The 17,842-nt window shown below is 54.1% G+C and overlaps 1 protein-coding gene across 3 annotated transcripts in view; it reads right to left on the bottom strand.

Annotated features, from left to right (window-relative positions):
- Nucleotides 1-17,842, bottom strand: part of FGD4 (FYVE, RhoGEF and PH domain containing 4) — an 86,059-nt gene that overhangs the window by 43,106 nt on the left and 25,111 nt on the right. Inside the window, exon 1 of one of the 3 annotated variants that reach the window (XM_060194630.1) lies at nt 13,567-13,814. The exons of the other annotated variants lie outside the window; for them this stretch is intronic. Within the exon in view, the coding sequence (XP_060050613.1) occupies nt 13,567-13,576 (10 nt within the window). The 5' untranslated portion in view covers nt 13,577-13,814. Of the gene's footprint in view, nt 1-13,566; nt 13,815-17,842 lie in introns of those variants that run through there. 3 annotated transcript variants of the gene reach the window in all.

The following is a 17,842-nucleotide window of genomic DNA, read 5'->3' as shown; positions in this document are numbered from 1 at the left end:
CCCGGGCACAGACAGACACCTCTCGGATGTAGCTTTGCTGGAGGTGGTGGTGCAGGGCCGGGCCCAGGCACTGGCACAAGAGCACCAGGCGCTCGGAGCAGGGAGGCTCAGTCCTCAGCCAGACACTCCTCCTAGGGGGCTGGTTAAAACCCGTTCCAGGGCCAGGTGGGGGTACACACATTAGCATTCACAAGGACCAAGTTTGAGCCCCTGCTCGCCACCTGCAGGGGGTATACTTCAAGAGCAGTGAAGCAGGTGTCTCTCTCTCCCCTGCCCCTCTCAATTACGCTGTCACTATTCAATAAAAAAAAATTAAATGATAGGGACTCGGGTGGTAGCACAGCGGGTTAAGCGCACATGGCGAGAAGTGCAAGTACCCATGTAAGAATCCCGGTTCGAGCCCCCGGCTCCCCACTGGCAGGGGACGACTTCACAGACGGTGAATCAGGTCTGCAGGTGTCTATCTTTCTCTCCTCCTCTGTCTTGCCCTCCTCTCTCCATTTCTTTCTGTCCTATCCAACAATGACAACATCACTAACAACAACAGTAATAATCACAATAATGATTAAAAAAAACATGGGCAACAAAAGGGAAAATAAACATATAAAATTTTTTTTTTAATTAAAATAATAAAATCACTTTTCAGGGCTGGGTAGTGGCACACCTGGTTGAGCTCTCACATTACCACAAGCAAGGATCTGAGTTTGAGCCCCCACTCCCTGCCTGCAGGGGGAAGCTTCACAAGTGATGAAGCAGGTCTGCAACGTGTCTCTCTGTCTCTCTCCCTCTCTCCCTCTCCCTCCTCTCTCAATTTCTCTCTGTCTCTATAAAATGAAAATGAATAAAACATGTTAAAAATGACAAAAGACGGGTCGGATGGTGGCACAGTGGGTTAAGTGCACATGGTGCAAAGCGCAAGGACTGGTGTAAAGATCCCAGTTCGAGCCCCCTGGCTCCCCACTTGCAGGGGAGTCGCTTCACAAGCAGTGAAGCAGGTCTGCAGATGTCTATCTTTCTCTCCCCCTCTGTCTTCCCCTCCTTTCTCCATTTCTCTCTGCCCTATTCAACAACAAAATCAATAACAATAATAATAACCACAACAACGATTAAAAAAATAGGGAGTCAGGCGGTAGCACAGCGAGTTAAGTGTACATGGCGCAAAGCACAAGGACCAGCATAAGAATCTCGGTTCGAGCCCCCAGCTCCCCACCTGCAGGGGAGTCACTTCACAAGCAGTGAAGCAGGTCTGCAGGTATCTCTCTTTCTCTTCCCCTCTCTGTCTTCCTCTCCTCTCTCCATTTCTATCTATCCTATCCAACAACAACGACACCACCAACAACAACAATAATAACTACAACAAGGGCAACAAAAGGGAATAAACATTTTTAAAAACCTTAAAAACAAACAAAAAAAAAACCCCAAAAAACAAGGGCAACAAAAGGGGAGAAAAATTAGCCTCCAGGAGCAGTGGATTCTTAGTGCAGGCACCGAGCCCCAGTGATAACCCTGGAGGCAAAAGAAGAAGAAAAATATGACAAAAGAAAATCAGTTTCCAGGGCCTCAAGGTGGTTGGGGTGATGCATGTACCCTACTGTATCCAGGGTTCTTGCCCCAGCACACAGAGGATGGTGGGTTCGTGCTAGGGGTCTCTCCTCTACCCATTTTCTTCCCTCATCCTCTCTCCCTTCCTCTATTTTTTTTTTTTTACAAAAATAAACACTGTGATTATGAAACTGCAAGAGTCCCCAGTCACCACCAGAAGCATGGGAACTCAGGGAAACAAAAAAAACACCGCCAAGAAGGGGCTGTTTCTGGAGCTCAGAGCAGCAGTGACAGTGGGCTGGGGGGTCCCCCAGGTGGCCTGGGCATCAGCTTGCTTCCCTCTCTGCCCCCCTCCACCACCAGGGCAGTGGGGGGTATGTGTGGGAGGCCTGGGAGGAACAGTTCTTGGGCTTTCCAACCAAGCCCTGCACATCTGCACAGCAGACAGTCCTGGACAACATGTGGAGGGTGGAGACGCAGACTGTAGCCCCCACTTCCCGGGAAGTGTTCTATTAGGGTGGCCCCATGCCAACTGACCCAGTGGAGCCAGCAGCCCTGACGCAGCACTCTGCCTTATTCTCATTCACAAATCTCACTTGTTCCAGGGGTGACCTTGGCAGGCATGACTAGGCGAGCCTGGGGATCGAGGGCTCAGAGTTCCCACCTCTCAATGCCTACCCCTCCTACCCCCACTATGGCACCAGTATTCCTCTACCCAAAGCCCCTGGGCCCCTCTCCACCCTGGCAGCCCCCCACCCCCAGCCCCCTTGTAACTTGGTTCTGCAGGCGGATACCAGAAGTCTTAGCTTTTTTTTTCCTCCAGGGTTATTGCTGGGGCTCAGTGCCGGCACTACAAATCTACTGCTGCCGGAGGCCATTTTTCCCTTTTATTGGACAGGACAGAGAGAAATTAAGAGAAGAGGGGAGATTAGATAGATAGATAGATAGATAGATAGATAGATACAGAGAGAGACGGAAAGATAGACACCTACAGACCTGCTTCACTGATTGCAAAGCAACCCCCCTGCAGGTGGAGAGCCAGGGGCTTGAAATGGGATCTTTGTGTGGGTTTTTGTGCTTAGTACTATGTGCACTTAACCAGGTGCACTACTGCCCAGCCTCCCTTAGCTTTTTTTTTTTTTTTTGGTTTGTTTTAATTTTGTTTACTTAACACTGGATAAAGACAGAAAGAAATTGAAGTGGAGGGGGAGATAGAGAGGGAAAGAGGCAGAAAGACACCTGCAGCCTTGCTTCACTGATCATGAAGCTTCCCCCTGCAGGTGGGGACCAGGGGCTTGAACCCGAGTCCCTGTGCACTGTACTGTGCACTCAACCAGCTGCGCCCCCCTCTGGATGCCTATCTTCGCCTGCCTTTCCTCACTTAACTTTTCTTTTTTTAAATATTTTATTTATTTTATTTTGAGAGAGATGCAGAGAGAGAGACACACACAGAGAAACACCAGAGCACTGCTCAGCTCTGGCTTATGGTGGTGAGGGGGATTGAACCTGGGACTTTGGAGCCTCAGGCATGAGTCTGTTTGCATAGCCATTATGCTATCTTCCCTGCCCACCTCGCTTACTTTTCCATGTACCCCTGTGAGTGAAGTCTCCCTGGTACAGGCTCCCTTCTGTGCCATTTGCTTGGCTTTGCTCAAGGATGTGCCAGAATGTCTTGACCACCTCCTTCACTTTGAAGGCTGGGCTCTCCTGTACAGACCCTCCCTTGCACAGTCAAACAGTCAAATCCACTGAGTTCCCTGACCTCTTGCCTCGGTGCTTGTGACCTCGGATGACCTTGCTGTGAGTGAGGCCGTGTATTCAGCCTCCTGCACCGCACAGGAGCACTGTGGACGGCACCCGGGAAGCCTCACAGCTGGTGGAGTGGGGTTGCCATACCTCAGCTCTCTCAAACACATACAATAAAAGTTAGGCGGGGGGCAGGCGGTGGCACACCTGGTTAAGTGCACATATCACCGTGCCACCATGCATAAGGACCCATTTCCAGCCCCCACTCCCCACCACAAGGGGGAAGCTTCACAAGTGGTGGAGCAGGGCTCCAGGTGTCTCTCTCCTCCTCCCCTCTCAATTTCTCTGTCCTATCCAATAAAATAAGAAGGAAGGAAGGAAGGAAGGAAGGAAGGAAGGAAGGAAGGAAGGAAGGAAGGAAGGGCAACATGGCACAGAGAGTGGTGGATTCACAGTGCCAACCCCCAAATCTCCAGACATCTAAGGGCACTTGCACACAAACCCTCAACATCCAGGGGAAACACTGGCACCCGCCTCTCTTTGTTGACTGGGCTCCCTGCCGACTAGGCTCCCAGCTTCTGGAAGAAGCTGCTGGCAAGACTGTGCAGATGAGGGCGGCAGCAGCACAAGGTTCAGACGTGAAGCCAGCCAGCTGAGGCCACCAGACCACCTCCGGGCCTTGGGGGTCAGGCCACCAGCTGGGGGGGGCTCAGGGGAAAGCGGGGTGCTGGCTCTGGGCTGTGGGAGTCATGCGTCCTAGGGAGGGTCCCTCCCCAGAAGGGATGCAAAGGACCCTAGGGGTAACAGAAGCCCAGCATGACCTCTTCCCACAGGTCTGCTCCGGCGGGTCAGCAGCCAGGTGGCCAGGTGGCCACTAGGCTGGCCGTGAGGACGGGGCGCCCCTGAGACTGGTCCTGCAGGCTTCCTGCTCAGTGTTAGTGCCAGTGCAACCCAGAGGCCTTCCCAGGAGAAGAGGCATGGCTGCAGCACTCAGACAGGCCTATTCTGGGAGGGTAGGACCAAGGTGGAAGAGGAGAGTAACCCCAGCCCTGACCCTATGCAGAGCAACCCTCCAAGGTCAGGAGGCTGGCACGCCTGTGCTGTGAAGCCCCGTGGTGACACCCCTGCCCCCCCCACCCAAGTCTACTCTCTACTGAGGCTAGCAAGGGTTCACTTTTAAAGAAAGAAGCAAGGGTTAACGTCTTAGTCAAAGAATAACATGGTTGGTGGCCACCATCCCTTCCTCCCAGCACACACAGGGCTTTCTTCTGCTGCCACCCAAGTGGCTTTGGTCTGTGGCCTTAGAATCTGCTCCTCCTAATTACAGAAGCCAGACCTCTCACCTTCTGCTCCCCATAGAGAATTTTGGTCCATGCTCCCAGAGGGATAAATAGGGAAACTTCCAATAGAGGGGATGGGATACAGAACTCTGGTGCTGAGAATTGTGTGGAATTGTACCCCTCTTATCCCACAATCTTGTTGATCATTATTAAATCACTAATGAAAACAAGAAGTTGAAAAATAAGAAAATTAAAAGCAGAACTTGGACTGGAGTTGTGTTGCACCTAAGTAAAAGTCTCTGGGGTGGGGGTAAGGGTTCAGGCCCTGGAATATGGTGGCAGAGGAAGACCTAAAGGGGGTTGAATTCTTATATGGAAAACAGGGAAATGTTACACATGTACAAACTACTGTATTTTATTGTCAACTGCAAATCATTAGTCCCCTCAATAAATAAAAAAAATAATCTGCTGACCAACCAGACAAGGTACACTCTCTGTACACACAGAAACAGTCCCCTGTGCAGTGGGCTCTGAGTGACTGTGTCAAGGTGGTCACTGTATAAAGGCCAGCGCCATGGTGCCCGGGCCCCCAGCTCCTGTGAACACAGATCTGCCAGCTGCACAGACACAGCTTCCTGCATCCCAGCCCCAGGGTGTCTCTGCTCTCTGCCTGGGGACCCCAGAACACAGTCCCAGCAGCCAGGACTGGGAAGCAGGTGGCGGGGGGGGGGGGTTTGCTGCTGGGGCTCTCAAACTGGGGGGAGGCAATGATCAGGCAAGGTTAGTAAACTTGCCTAGGGCCAAGTATGGAACTCCTACATGCAGGGCCCAGGGTTCAAGCCCGGGACCATGTGAAACACCACAGACAGCACCAAGGAGGAGGCGTGCAGCCCTGCAAGGTTGCTGGAGGGGCAACAGGTGAGGGAACGCTGGGAGGAGCGTAGGCTGGATGGGGACCGCACGTGGCGGAGAGCTAGAGTGTGCAGCACCCTGGCCTCACACAGCTGCCGCCCACCCGCCCCGCCCACCCCAACACACCCAGGGCTGGCCACAAGCACTGGCCCCTCAGCCCCACACCTGCTGGGGAACACACCTGTCACTTGGCGTGCAGGCCCTCAGGCGGTGACACCCAGCCCCTGGTCAGCTCCCTCCCCCTCGACCATAATGATAACAATAATTTTTAAAAAACAGGAGGTTGAAAAGCTTGTGGGAGCTGAGAGCAGCTCATTGGGCAGGGCCTGTGCTTTACTGTGCACATAGCCCAAGTCTAAGCCCCAGCAATACATGAGAGGCACCAAGGCAGCAGAGGAAGTTCCAGAGGGGCCTCATGTCTCTCCCTCTCTGTGTGTCTCCCCCTATCTTTGTCTGAAGTGGAAAAGAGTGAAAAATAGGTGGCTGGGGGGTGACATAGCATGTGCACGAGGGCCCCGTGCTACCAGAGAAAGACAGAGAGAGAACACAGACCTTGGCTTCCACATTCAAGGCAAGAGGCTGGAAGGAGAGCCAAAGTTTCCAGCCCGCCTCTGTCCCCAGTTAGCTAGTTCTTTGTTTGTTTAGATTGTTTAACTACATTTAATTGGACAGGACAGAGATAAATTGAACACTCCCCCTGAAGGGGGGGAGTGGGGCCTCAGACCCCAGTCCTTGTGCATGGTAACAGGTGCACTCAACCAGGTGTGCCCCAGCCTAGCCCCCTCAGCTTTATAATTCTTTCTTTTGTATTTTAAAGATAGAGGCTGAAAGGCAGAGAGACAGAGAGAGAGAGAGAGAGAGAGAGAGAGAGGAGAAAGAAAATCTATAGCACCAAAGCCACCTCCAGCATGGGGAGTGGGGACCAGCCTGGACCCTGGGGTACACACACAGCACATAGCACACCATTCCCTGAGCTATCTCACTGAGCCCCTGACAGTGTTTAAGGAATGTCCGTGTGTGGTATATAGGCAGAGCTGTCAACAGTTAAGGCCTGTTTACCTGTGTTCCCCAGAGCCTTACTGAGCCCTAATGGTGGTGCTGGGGATGGAACCTCAGGCCTCAGAGTCTCAGGCAGGAGAGGCTCTGTGCAGAACCCTTGTGCTATGCAGAAAACTGTTTTCTTTTTTTAATCATGTAGACCTCGAATATTCGCTTTCCTACAGGGCAGTCTCAGAACCAAATGTCTTTTTCTAGGTGCTTAGAGGAGGAAAGATGCCCAACACTGCCCCATCATGCACAGAGCTTCCCCAGGGTTGTTTGTGGTGCTCCCAGGTGGCCACGGGCCTTGAGCCCAGGGCCTCACACGGAAGCCCTGCCCTGGATTCACCAGGCATGCTGGCTCCTCCCAGGTTGCCTACCCTGGCCAGCTGCGTTCTGTTCCCACTCTCAGGCCCTGCTTTTGAGGAGGTCAGGGGAAATATCTCCTTTCCCGAAGTGTCCACAGCAATGGAATTGTTATTTGTCCCAGACTTGAAATAGCAGCACAGCTTCCAGAAAAGGACTCCCCCGAGGCTCTAAGGAAACGGACCCAGCTGACCTGGAGGGCACTCTCTCTCCATGCCCCCACCACGCCTGTCAGGGCCTCTGTGTCCCAAACCCTCTAAGGACAGCTCAGAAAACAGGCACCACTACAGCAGCGCCTGCTCTGTCTTTCTCCTCTCTGCACAGACAGCACCCAGCTCCTGGGCCAGCACCCAGATCCCCAAGGCAGCACCTAGATCCCCAAGGCAGCACCCAGTTCCTGAAGCAGCACCCAACTCCTAAGCCAGCACCAAACTCCTAAGCCAGCACCAAACTCCTAAGCCAGCACCCAAATCCTAAGACAGCACCCAGTTTCTGAGCCTGCACTCAGGTCCTGAGTCCTGGATGGTGGGCAGGGCTGTGGTGTCTCAGAAAGGCACTGTAAGTGTGGTAGTTCAACCGGTGGAGCACAGACCTTGCTGTGAGGCCCTCCCCTCTGTCCAATTGGGGAAGTCATGGAGGGCAGCAGATGGGGGGCCTCTGCTTGTGTCAGCCTCAGGGAGCACCCTGAGTACAGTACATCTAGGCCCAGCACTCCCAGGATGGCGCACCCCAGGGTGAGCCAGTTCCCCTGTGTGGAGGAGGGAGGGAAAGAGGGAGGGAAGAGGAGGAGGAGAAGGAAAAGAGGACGGGGAATAGAAGGGGGAGAGGGTATGGGCAAGGTGGAAGGGGAGGAGGAGAAGAGGGAAAGGTGGAAGAAGAGGGAAGAAGGAGGGGGGAGGAGGAGAAGGGAAAGGATGGAGCTCAGCTTGCTGGGAGCACCATGGCAGCCTGCACAGAATGCTCAGTGTGCTCCTAGCTCTGGTGACATCGAGCACGGGGCAGGGACACGTGGGACTCGGACATTCACAAGGGGTTGGTCAGGAACCCCCCCTCCACAAGACCTGTTGCTGCCCACAGGTGTCCAGGCCTTGGGGTCAGGCGGCAACACAGCTGCCCAGCATATGGCTTTATCCACCCCCACTTCCAGGACTGCTGGGGGGCTGGTGGTGGAGGAGGGCTGGGAAGGAAAGGGTGCTCATGGCAGGAGGGCTAGTCCCAGCACCCAGAACCCAGCACCCAGCACCCAGCAACACGTGCAGAGACTTCTGCTCTCCCATAAGAAGGCCAGGTCAGGGGGAGGGGCAGGACCACAGGAGGGTGGCCACATGTGGTGAGTCCTTGAGGGAAGGTTCCTGTCCCCTCCTCAGGGCCACGGGGAGGGGAAGGCAGGACTGAGGAGGGCAGAGCTGGGCAGGGCAGGACTGATGTGGGCCGGGTAAAGGAGAGGAGGGCAAGGCAGAACTGAGAAGGGCAGGGCGGAGGAGGGTAGAGCTGGGCAGGGCAGGGCAGGGGAGAGAAGGGCAGGGGAGGGCAGGACAGGACTGAGGAGAGCAGAGCGGGGGAGAGCTGAGCAGGGGAGGGCAGGAGAGGGAAGGACAGGGGAGGACAAGGGAGGGTTAGGCTGGGCAGGGTGGGCACCCCAGGGTGGGGCAGGGCCCTCCCAGTCCTATAGTCAGTGGGGAGGGCAAGGGGGGCAACCTGTGGCTCTGCGGGGGCTGTGGGGTTGAACTTGGCCTCACAATGGACACAGGGGCCCTTGTGGCCATGGTTCCAGCCCTCAGCGCAGGCGGCCACCAGCTGCCCAGGCCACCCGCCGCCAGCCGACACAAAGGCCACCCGCCCCACCGCACCCCGCCCACTGTCCCCACAAGGTCCCCGCCAGGCCACACAGCCTGGGCCCCCTGCTGCCATCCCTCCCCTGGGAATCATGAGAGACATGCACCGGTTGGCCGCACTGCCTGAAAGACCCTGCAGAGCCCTGGCAGGGGAAGGCAGATTAGACAAGGCTCACCTGCTCCAGGTTGCCCACTCCTCAGGGACTGTCACTGTGGCCAAGGTCATATGCCATCCCAAGGCCCCCGCCCGGGCACCCCGGGACCCAGCCCGGCCGGCCTGCTCCCGCCAGCGGGAGGACCCAGAGCTCCGGCAGTGAGCAGGGGGAGGAAGCGGGAGGGAGCAGGCGGAGGCTGCCATGGCGACGGCCCTCCTCCAGGCCGGGCGGGGCAGGTGCCCATTGGTGGAGAGGACGAAGGAAGGAAGGAGGACTCAGGGAGGGAGGGAGGCACCCAGCTCCCACCTGGGCCCTGGGGACAAGGGAGCGGGCCTGAGCACACCGGGTTCAGGACCATTCCAGGGGACCAGGCAGCTCCCTGCGAGGGCCTGCTCTGGAGGACTGCCCCCACCAGCCTGAGCTGGCGTCCCCTCCCACCCTACAGCCCTCCCAGGGGGCAAAAGCAAAATGACTGACACCACACAACAGGCACCTGAGCTAGTGTGGGGAGGGGCGGCCAAGGTCGCAAGGAGCAGGTGTGTGGGGGGCGTGACCAGGAGGTTTCAGCCCCGCACCAGGCATGGTCAGCACTGCAGGCAAGGAGCCAGCATACCAGCCGCCTCCTGCTCCCCCACCAAGGCTGGGCACATCCCCTCACTTAGAAGCAGTGAAAGGGGAAATGGAATGGGAGAGCATCCTTGCTGAGAGAGCTCCATTCCAAGGTCAAGGGGAAGCCAGGGGGACTCACTGAGGAGTCTGCCTGTCCTGGGCATGGCAGGTGGGGAGCCGGGGGCTCAAACCAGGATCATTGCACAGGTCCTTGCACTTTGCACTGTGTGTGCTTAACCCACTGCACCGCCGCCCAGCCCCCTGTACTCCTGTTTTTGTTTGTTTGTTTGTTTTTGACCCCAGGGTTTTCACTGGGGCTCATGCCAGCACAACAAATCCACTGCCCTGGATGCCATTTTTTCCATTTTATTAGATAGGACAGAGAGAAATTGAGAAAGGAGGGGGAGATAGGGAAAGAAACAGAGAGACACCTGCAGACCTGCTTCATCCAAATCTTTCCGCAGGTCCTTGCGCTTAGTACCATATGCACTTAACCAGGTGCACCACTGCCTGCCCCCCCCCCGCCGAGTTATCTTATGATTTTGTAAACCAATATTATCACTAATAAAAAATTTTAAATAGGGAGTCGGGTGGTAGTGCAGCAGGTCAAGCGCATGTGGCGCAAAGCTCAAGGACTGGCGTTAGGATCTGGGTTCAAACCCCCAGCTCCCCACTTGCATGGGAGTCGATTCACAAGCGGTGAAGCAGGTCTGCAGGTATCTCTCTTTCTCTCCCCCATCTGTCTTCCCCTCCTCTCTCCATTTCTCTGTCCTATCCAACAACAACAACAATAACAACAACAATAATAACAACAATGGCAACAAAAGGGAGTAAATAAATGTTTTAAAAAATTAAATAAATATAAAACACTTCTGGCAGCCACCTGGCACCCCTGGGCAGCAGCAGTGAGCAGCTCTGAGATGGGAGACCAAACACTAACAGGGCCAGAAGTACCACGGCAGCCCATGGGCAGCAGCTTCTAACACTGACCACCCTGTGGCCCAAGGCCTCAGTGACTTTGCGGGCTGTGAGCTTTCAGAGACATGCCCTGACTCAATGCCACAGGGGCTCAATTAATAGAACAGTGAAAATACTGGGCCTGACCCAAGAAAATGGATGTAGCTGGGAGTCGGGCGGTAACACAGTGGGTTAAGCACAGGTGGCACAAAGCGCAGGGGCTGGCATAAGGATACTGGTTTGAGTCCCTGGCTCCACACCTGCAGAGGAGTCGCTTCACAAGCGGTGAAGCAAGTCTGCAGGTGTCTATCTTTCTCTCCCTCTCTCTGTCTTCCCCTCCTCTCTCCATTTCTCTCTGTCCTATCCAACAACAGTGACATCAATAACAACAACAATAACTACAACAATAAGACAACAAGGACAACAAAAGGGAATAAATATTTTAAAAAAGAAAAAGAAAAAGGATGTACCTGATATCCAGTATTTTCCCTGTGTCATCTGTATCTTTGCTGGTACCCCAAACTTGTTTTCCAGATGGACCCACTATGCGTCTTACTAATAACATCTTTCTGTGTAATTTATTACAAAACTATTTTTAAAAATGGACTATTCTAGTTAGGACTCTCACTTTTTGTGTCTCTCTCAGACCTTCCTGAGAATAAGCTGAAGTCTGAGGATATTTTTCCTTATTGGAGACCCTCTGCATCAGCCTGAGTGGAGAGTTCAGCTTCAAGGAGCAAGGGAGTGTGACGACCACGCAACTGAGATCGGAGCCCACCAAGCCCTCATCCAGGGCTGGCATGGTGTGACTTCTTTTTATTTATTTATTTATTAGCTTTTGTTGCCCTTGTTGTTTTTATTGTTGTAGTTATTATTGTTGTTGCTGTTGATGTCATCGTTGTTGGATAGGACAGAGAGAAATGGGGAGAGGAGGGAAAGACAGATGGGGAGAGAAAGACACCTACAAACTTGCTTCACCGCCCGTAAAGCGACTCCCCTGCAGGTGGGGAGCCGGGGGCTTGAACCGGGATCCTTATGCTGGTCCTTGGGCTTAGCGCCATGTGCACTTAACCCGCTGCGCTACCGCCCGACTCCCAAGGTGTGACTTCTGTCACACGAGGTCACCGACCACCACCCCTCCCACCGTGTAGAAACTCTTCCTGGGGACTAGAGGTGGCCGAGGTGACTGTTTGCTGGGTGCCAGGTACACCTGTGGCCTCCCCAGCTCTCAGCTATGGATGAGAGGACCTGGGGCTAGTTTGTCCCTGGGCCCCCGTGAGCAGGCTCGGAGGAGACACTCAAGCAGGTGGGGGGGGGGACCTGAGACCAAGTGCAGCTGTGGCTTCTAGCCCAGCTGGGGTGCCCTCTGATCTCAGCCATGTGTCAGATCACACCTGTCACCAGAGAGAGAGAGAGAGGAAACCCCACACTTACGTCTCTGTTCCAAGGAAAAGTGTGCCCATACCCTGAGGTCCAGCCTGCCTTGGGCAGGAGGCCACTCATCAGGAAGGGATGTCAGGATAGGTCTATGAGTGGCCACCCAGGTCAAGTGGAGCAGATGGAAGAGGGCACAGAGAAGCTGGGCACTTAGACTCCCAACACCCAACTCCCTGAGCCCAAGGTCTCAGGAAGGAGGGAATGTCCCCCCCCTCAGCACAGAAGGACCCAGAGAGGGTGATGAGGGGTTCCAAAAATAGGCAGGTAGGACCTTGGGTGGGAACCTTGAGGACAGAGTTCAGGGAGCTAAGGACAGCATGGGAGCAGTCCTACTCCCAGGAGCAGCACCCACATAAGGAAGGTCATTCCCCCAACACTGCTGGTTGGGGAAAAGAGAAAAAAAGCATAGGCTGAGGAGACAGCATGATGGTTCTGCAGACTCTCCTGCCTGAGGCTCTGAGGTCCCAGGTTCAACCCCCAGCACCACCATCAACCAGAGCTCAGCAGGGCTCTGGTCTCTCTAGTGTCTCTCTCTCCCTCTCTCTCTCTCTCTCTCTCTCTCTCTCTCTCTCTCTATATATATATATATATATATATATATATCTTTCTCCCATCAAAATAAATAAAACAAGGACCATTCAAGGGGGTGGGGGTGGGACATAGAGTTCTGGTGGTGGGAACTGTGTGGAATTGTAACTCTCTTATCCTATGGTTGTCAATATCTCCATTTTATAAATAAAAAAATTAAAAACAAAAAAAGCATGGACCAGTGTGGCTGCATAATGGTTATGGACAGGACTCTGATGCCTGACACTCTGAGGTCTCAGGTTCAATCCCCATTAAGTGAAGAAATAATGTATTACAAAGAAAAAGACTCTCCTGCCTGAGGCTCTGAGGGCCCAGGTTCAATCCCCAGCACCACCATCAGCCAGCACTGAGTAGGGTTCTGGGGTAAATTAAGAACAACAACAACAACAACAACAGGGCTGGGGAGACAGCCCACTGGTTCTGCAAAAGACTCCCCTGTGCCTGAGGCTCTGAGGCCCCAGGTTCAATCACCAGCATCACCATCAGCCAGAGCTCAGCAGTGAGTGTTCTGGTCTCTCTTTCTCTCTGCATCTCTCATTAAAAGTAAATGAATAATTTTTAAAATTAAAAAATGGGCTGAGAAAATTGAACATAATGGCTCTGCAAAAATGACTCTCCAGCCTGAGGTTCTGAGGTCTCAGGTTCAATTCTCAGCAGCAGCAGCAGCCAGAGCTGAGCAGGGCTCTGGGGAAAATAATGATAAATAGTAGTGGTAGTGGTAGTAATCGGGCTGGGAGACAGCATAATGGTTCTGCAAAGAGGCTCTCCTGCCTGCAGCTCTGAGGTCCCAGGTCCCATCCTCAGCACCATCATCAGCCAGAGCTCAGCAGGGCTCTGGGAAAAATTAAAAGGAGGAAGAAAAGAAAGAAAGAAAGAAAGAAAGAAAGAAAGGAAGAAAGAGAGAGAGAAAGGAAGGAAGGAAGGAAGGAAGAGAGAGCACTGTTTTACACCAAACCCACATCCCAGAACTCTGCTTGGGCCTTCAGTGCAGGCTTGAGGCCTGGCCAAGGGGTGAACAGAGATGCACAGAGCACCCCCACCCCCATACACACACACACCCCAGTCCCCATGGCATGCCTCCATCCCATGCCAGGCACTCACAGCCCCCCATGTGGGCATCCGGCAGGGTCTCCTGACCTCACTCCTCATGCTGCCCTTCCTGGTAGGCAGCAGCGGTCTACGGCCACCTGTGGTCCCTGGGGCCGGCTGTGGACAATGCTTCGGGAAGTGACAGCGACAGGCCTTTCATCACCTCGGGGTGAGGGCTGTGCAAGGCTGCTTTCCACACCACCGGCCCCACTGGCCCTGCCATTTCACAAGGCCTGGGGGTGACCGCCGTCCCCCCTCCAGCTGGGCTATCCTGGAAAAGCAGGGCTAAGGCACCTGAGGGCTTTTCATTTATTTATTTTTTAGTCACCAGGAACTTACCAGAAGCCCAGCTGACAAGCATCACCCAGCTGATGCTCCTATACCCCCGGAATCACAAGGGCCTCTAGTTCCTTCCGCATGCCCCCCTCCCCGCCCCCGCATCCCAGACACCCTCCTCCAGAGTCCTCACCCCATGCGGGGTGACACCCAGTGCTGCACTGCATCCAGCCCCGACACCCAGACCCACCTCACTCTGCTGTCACTGTTGCAAATGGTGGGTCAGGTGGGGAGGGGACAGAAGGCAGGTACGGGGCTCCCCAGGGAGGCCAACCCAGCACCACTAGGTGGGGCTGGGCAAGGCTCCTCAGAAAGCTTCTTGGGGGCTGGGAGGACAGCACAGGGGTTCTGCAAGATTCTCCTGCCTGAGATGCTGGAGGTCCAGGTTCAGTCCCCAGCACCATCAGCAGCCAGAGCTCAGCAGGGATCTGGGAAAAATAAGGAAGAGGAAGAAGAGGAGGAGAGGAAGGAGGAGAGAGGGAGGAGATGGAGAAGGCTGCAGTGGCTGCAGTTTCTGGGGAGACAGCACAGGGGTTCTGCAAAAGACTCTCCTGCCTGAGACTCTGAGTTTCCAGGTTCCATCCCCAGCACCACCAGCAACCAGGGCTCAGCAGGGCTCTGGTCTCTCTTCCTATACCTCTTTCATTAAAATAAATCAGGGAGTTGGGTCCCGTGAGTACCCATTCATTGGGGAAACTGACGATCCTTCCTAGCCGACTGAATCCACATGGATCCCAGTCACTTTCAAAGCCAGCAACAAGCAGCTCCTGACAGCTTTCAACCTGACGCTGTTGACTGGCTACGGAAGAAGGGCAAACGCTAGAAGAAGAAGGGAGTTGGGTGGTAGCGCAGAGGGTTAAGCGCATGTGGCACAAAGTGCAAGGACCCCTGTAAGGATTCCGGTGAGCTCCTGGCTCCCCACCTGCAGGGGAGTCACTTCACAAGTGGTGAAGCAGGTCTGCAGGTGTCTATCTTTCTCTCCCCCTCTCTGTCTTCCCCTCCTCTCTCCATTTCTCTCTATCCTATCCAACAACAATGACAACAACAACAACAACAATGATAACTACAACAACAAAACAACAAGGGCAATAAAAGGGAATAAAAAAATAAATATTAAAAAATAAAATAAATCAAATACATATTTTTTTAAAATATTGAATGACGGGAGTCAGGCAGTAGCGCAGCGGGTTAAGCACACGTGGCGCTAAGTGCAAGGACCGGCTTAAGGATCCCGGTTCAAGCCGTTGGCTCCCTACCTGCAGGGAAGTCGCTTCACAAATGGTGAAGCAGGTCTGCAGTCATCTATGTTTCTCTCCTCCTCTCTGTCTTCCCCTCCTCTCTCCATTTCTCTCTGTCCTATCCAACAACAACAGCATCAATAACAACAATAATAACTACAACATCAATGAAAAACAAGGGCAACAAAAGGGAAAATAAATATTTATAATAAATAAATAAATATTGAATGACTGTTGGGTCTGGATTCCCAGTAGTGAGCAGTGAAGCACCAGCAGGGCTGGTGAGATAGCACAGTCGTCACCCGACCACCTCTGACAACCCCCCTGGGTTCCTGACTCCCGGCTCCTAGGTTCCATCCCCCAGCACCACTGAGAGCCTGAGCCCAAAGAACAGCAGTGAGCCATGAAGAGAACCCGAACTCCATGAGAGTGGGAAAGGCAGGGGTCCCAAAGCACCCGAAACATGGACAAGCCCAGGGAGGAGCAGCCAAGGAGCAAGTGGAGGGGCCCTGCCCTGCCCTGCCGTGCCCTGCGGGGAGGATATGGGGCCAGGTGGAGGGGCTGCTGCTGGACCCCGGGGGCACAGCTGTGCACTCAGACCCTCTACAGACTGTCCAAGTGGCCCCCTCACCTCCCCTTCTGAACTGGGACGCTCTCTCTCTTTATTGAGGATTTTAATGATTGTACAGTTTGTACATGGGTAAATCGTCTCAATTTCCTGCAAAACACTCTCGCCCCCAGTCCAGGTCCTCTTCTAGCATCATGCACCATGACCTGAACGCCCCCCACCCCCCTTGCTTTGGTGCAGTCCTCTGCGGGGATAGAGTAAGCCCAGAGCACAACATAGCTGGGCACTCGGGCCCATCCCTTTCTTTCTATGGGGGGGGGGGGGGGCAGAGAGAGCAGAGCAAGAGACACTCAGCACGGCTCCCTGACCCATGGAGCATCCCCTGGTGCAGTCCTCGTGCACTTGTGTGGCGCCTGGGCTCGAAAACTGGGACTTGTACACAGGGAGGCTTGTGCTCTACCAGGTGAGCCATCTCCTAGCTCTTTCTTTTTCCTTTTAATTTTCATCTTTTTTTTTCTCTCTTTTTTTTTTTTCCTCCTCCAGGGTTATTGCTGGGCTCGGTGCCTGCACCATGAATCCACCGCTCCTGGAGGCCATTTTTCCCCCCCTTTTGTTGCCCTTGTTGTAGCTTCGTTGTGGTTATTATTATTGCCCTTGTTGACGCAATTCGTTGTTGGATAGGACAGAGAGAAATGGAGAGAGGAGGGGAAGACAGAGAGGGGGAGAGAAAGATAGACACCTGCAGACCTGCTTCACCGCCTGTGAAGCGACTCCCCTGCAGGTAGGGAGCCGGGGGCTCGAACCGGGACCCTTACGCAGGTTCCTGCGCTTTGCGCCACATGCGCTTAACCCACTGCGCCACCGCCCGACCCCCTTCATCTTCTTTTTTATTATTTGTATTATGTTTTTATTTACTTATTGGCTAGAGATGGAGAGAAATTGAGAAGAAAGGGGAGACAGAGAGGGAGACAGAGAGACCCCTGCAGACCTGCTTCACCACTCATGAAGCCTCCCCCACTGCAGGTAGGGACCAAAGGCTCAAACCTAGGCCTCGTGCATGGCGGCCTGCTGTGTTGTCCCAGGTTCCCCCACCCCTGTGGGGCCTCAGCTGAGCTCCTAGCTAGCAATACACACACACCCCACCCACATCCTGGAGAGCAGGATCCCTTCCCCCAGAGGATTTGCTGGTTCTAAGCTCTGAAGACTGAGCTCCCTGCAGGGAGGGGAGAGCAGGGGATGATGGGTCCACTGGGGGAGGTCAGCTGAGGGCCTGGTGGCCCTGCGGGGGAGGGTACAAGACACAGGGGAAGTGGCAAGATCGTGAGGTCATGGGGCATCAGCATTTTGGGTTCCTCTGGGCTCTCAGGAATGTGGCAGGAAGCTGTGGTCACAGCCCCAGGCCTGTTGGCTAATCCAGGGTTGCCCAAAGCTCCATGCTGGAGGGACTTGGGGTGTGTGAGCCTTCCCTGCAGGACCCCTGGCCTTCCTCATGTACCCCCCCCCCAATGTGGCTGAGTCTGCTGTGTCCCCCAGTCAAGGCTTCCTCTGCCCAGAGCCCCCCGCCCCAAGCTCTGAGCTGCAGGGAGAAGCTGCCAGGGGTGTTGCAAACATGCACAGCTCTGCACAGCTGCTTCTGCCATGTCAGAGATCAGGTGACTTCTGTATCTGGGTCAGATGACCCACACACCTCAGAAGGGCCCAAGAACTGTGCCCTGGACCAGAGGTCCTGAGCTGAATCAAACTCCTCCGTCCCCTGCCCCCACCCCACACCTGGTTGAGCGCACCTGTTACCATGCACAAGGACGCAGGTTCAAGACCCTGTCCCCAACTGCAGGGGAGGGAAGCTTCACAAGCAGTGAGGCAGCAGGGCTGCAGGTGCCTCTGTCTGCACCTTTCATCTCAGTTTCTCTCTGTCTCTCCAGTAAGTAAGTATATAGAAACAAACTTAAAAAAGAAAGTGGTCCAGGAGGTGGAGCAGTGGATGATGCGTTGGTCTCTCAAGCATGAGGTCCTGAGTTCAGTCCCTGGCAGCACATGTACCAGTGAGATGTTCTTTCTCTCTCTCTCCTATCACTCTCATTAATAAATAAATAAAATATTTAAAAAAAGAAAAAAAAAGAAAAAGGGGGCTGAGCAGAGCACAGCA

Source organism: Erinaceus europaeus, chromosome 7 (assembly GCF_950295315.1).
Source record: "Erinaceus europaeus chromosome 7, mEriEur2.1, whole genome shotgun sequence".
Classification (NCBI taxonomy): Eukaryota; Metazoa; Chordata; class Mammalia; order Eulipotyphla; family Erinaceidae; genus Erinaceus; species Erinaceus europaeus.
Note: the sequence above shows the minus strand (reverse complement) of the source record. Positions and strands in the feature narration are given on the sequence as shown.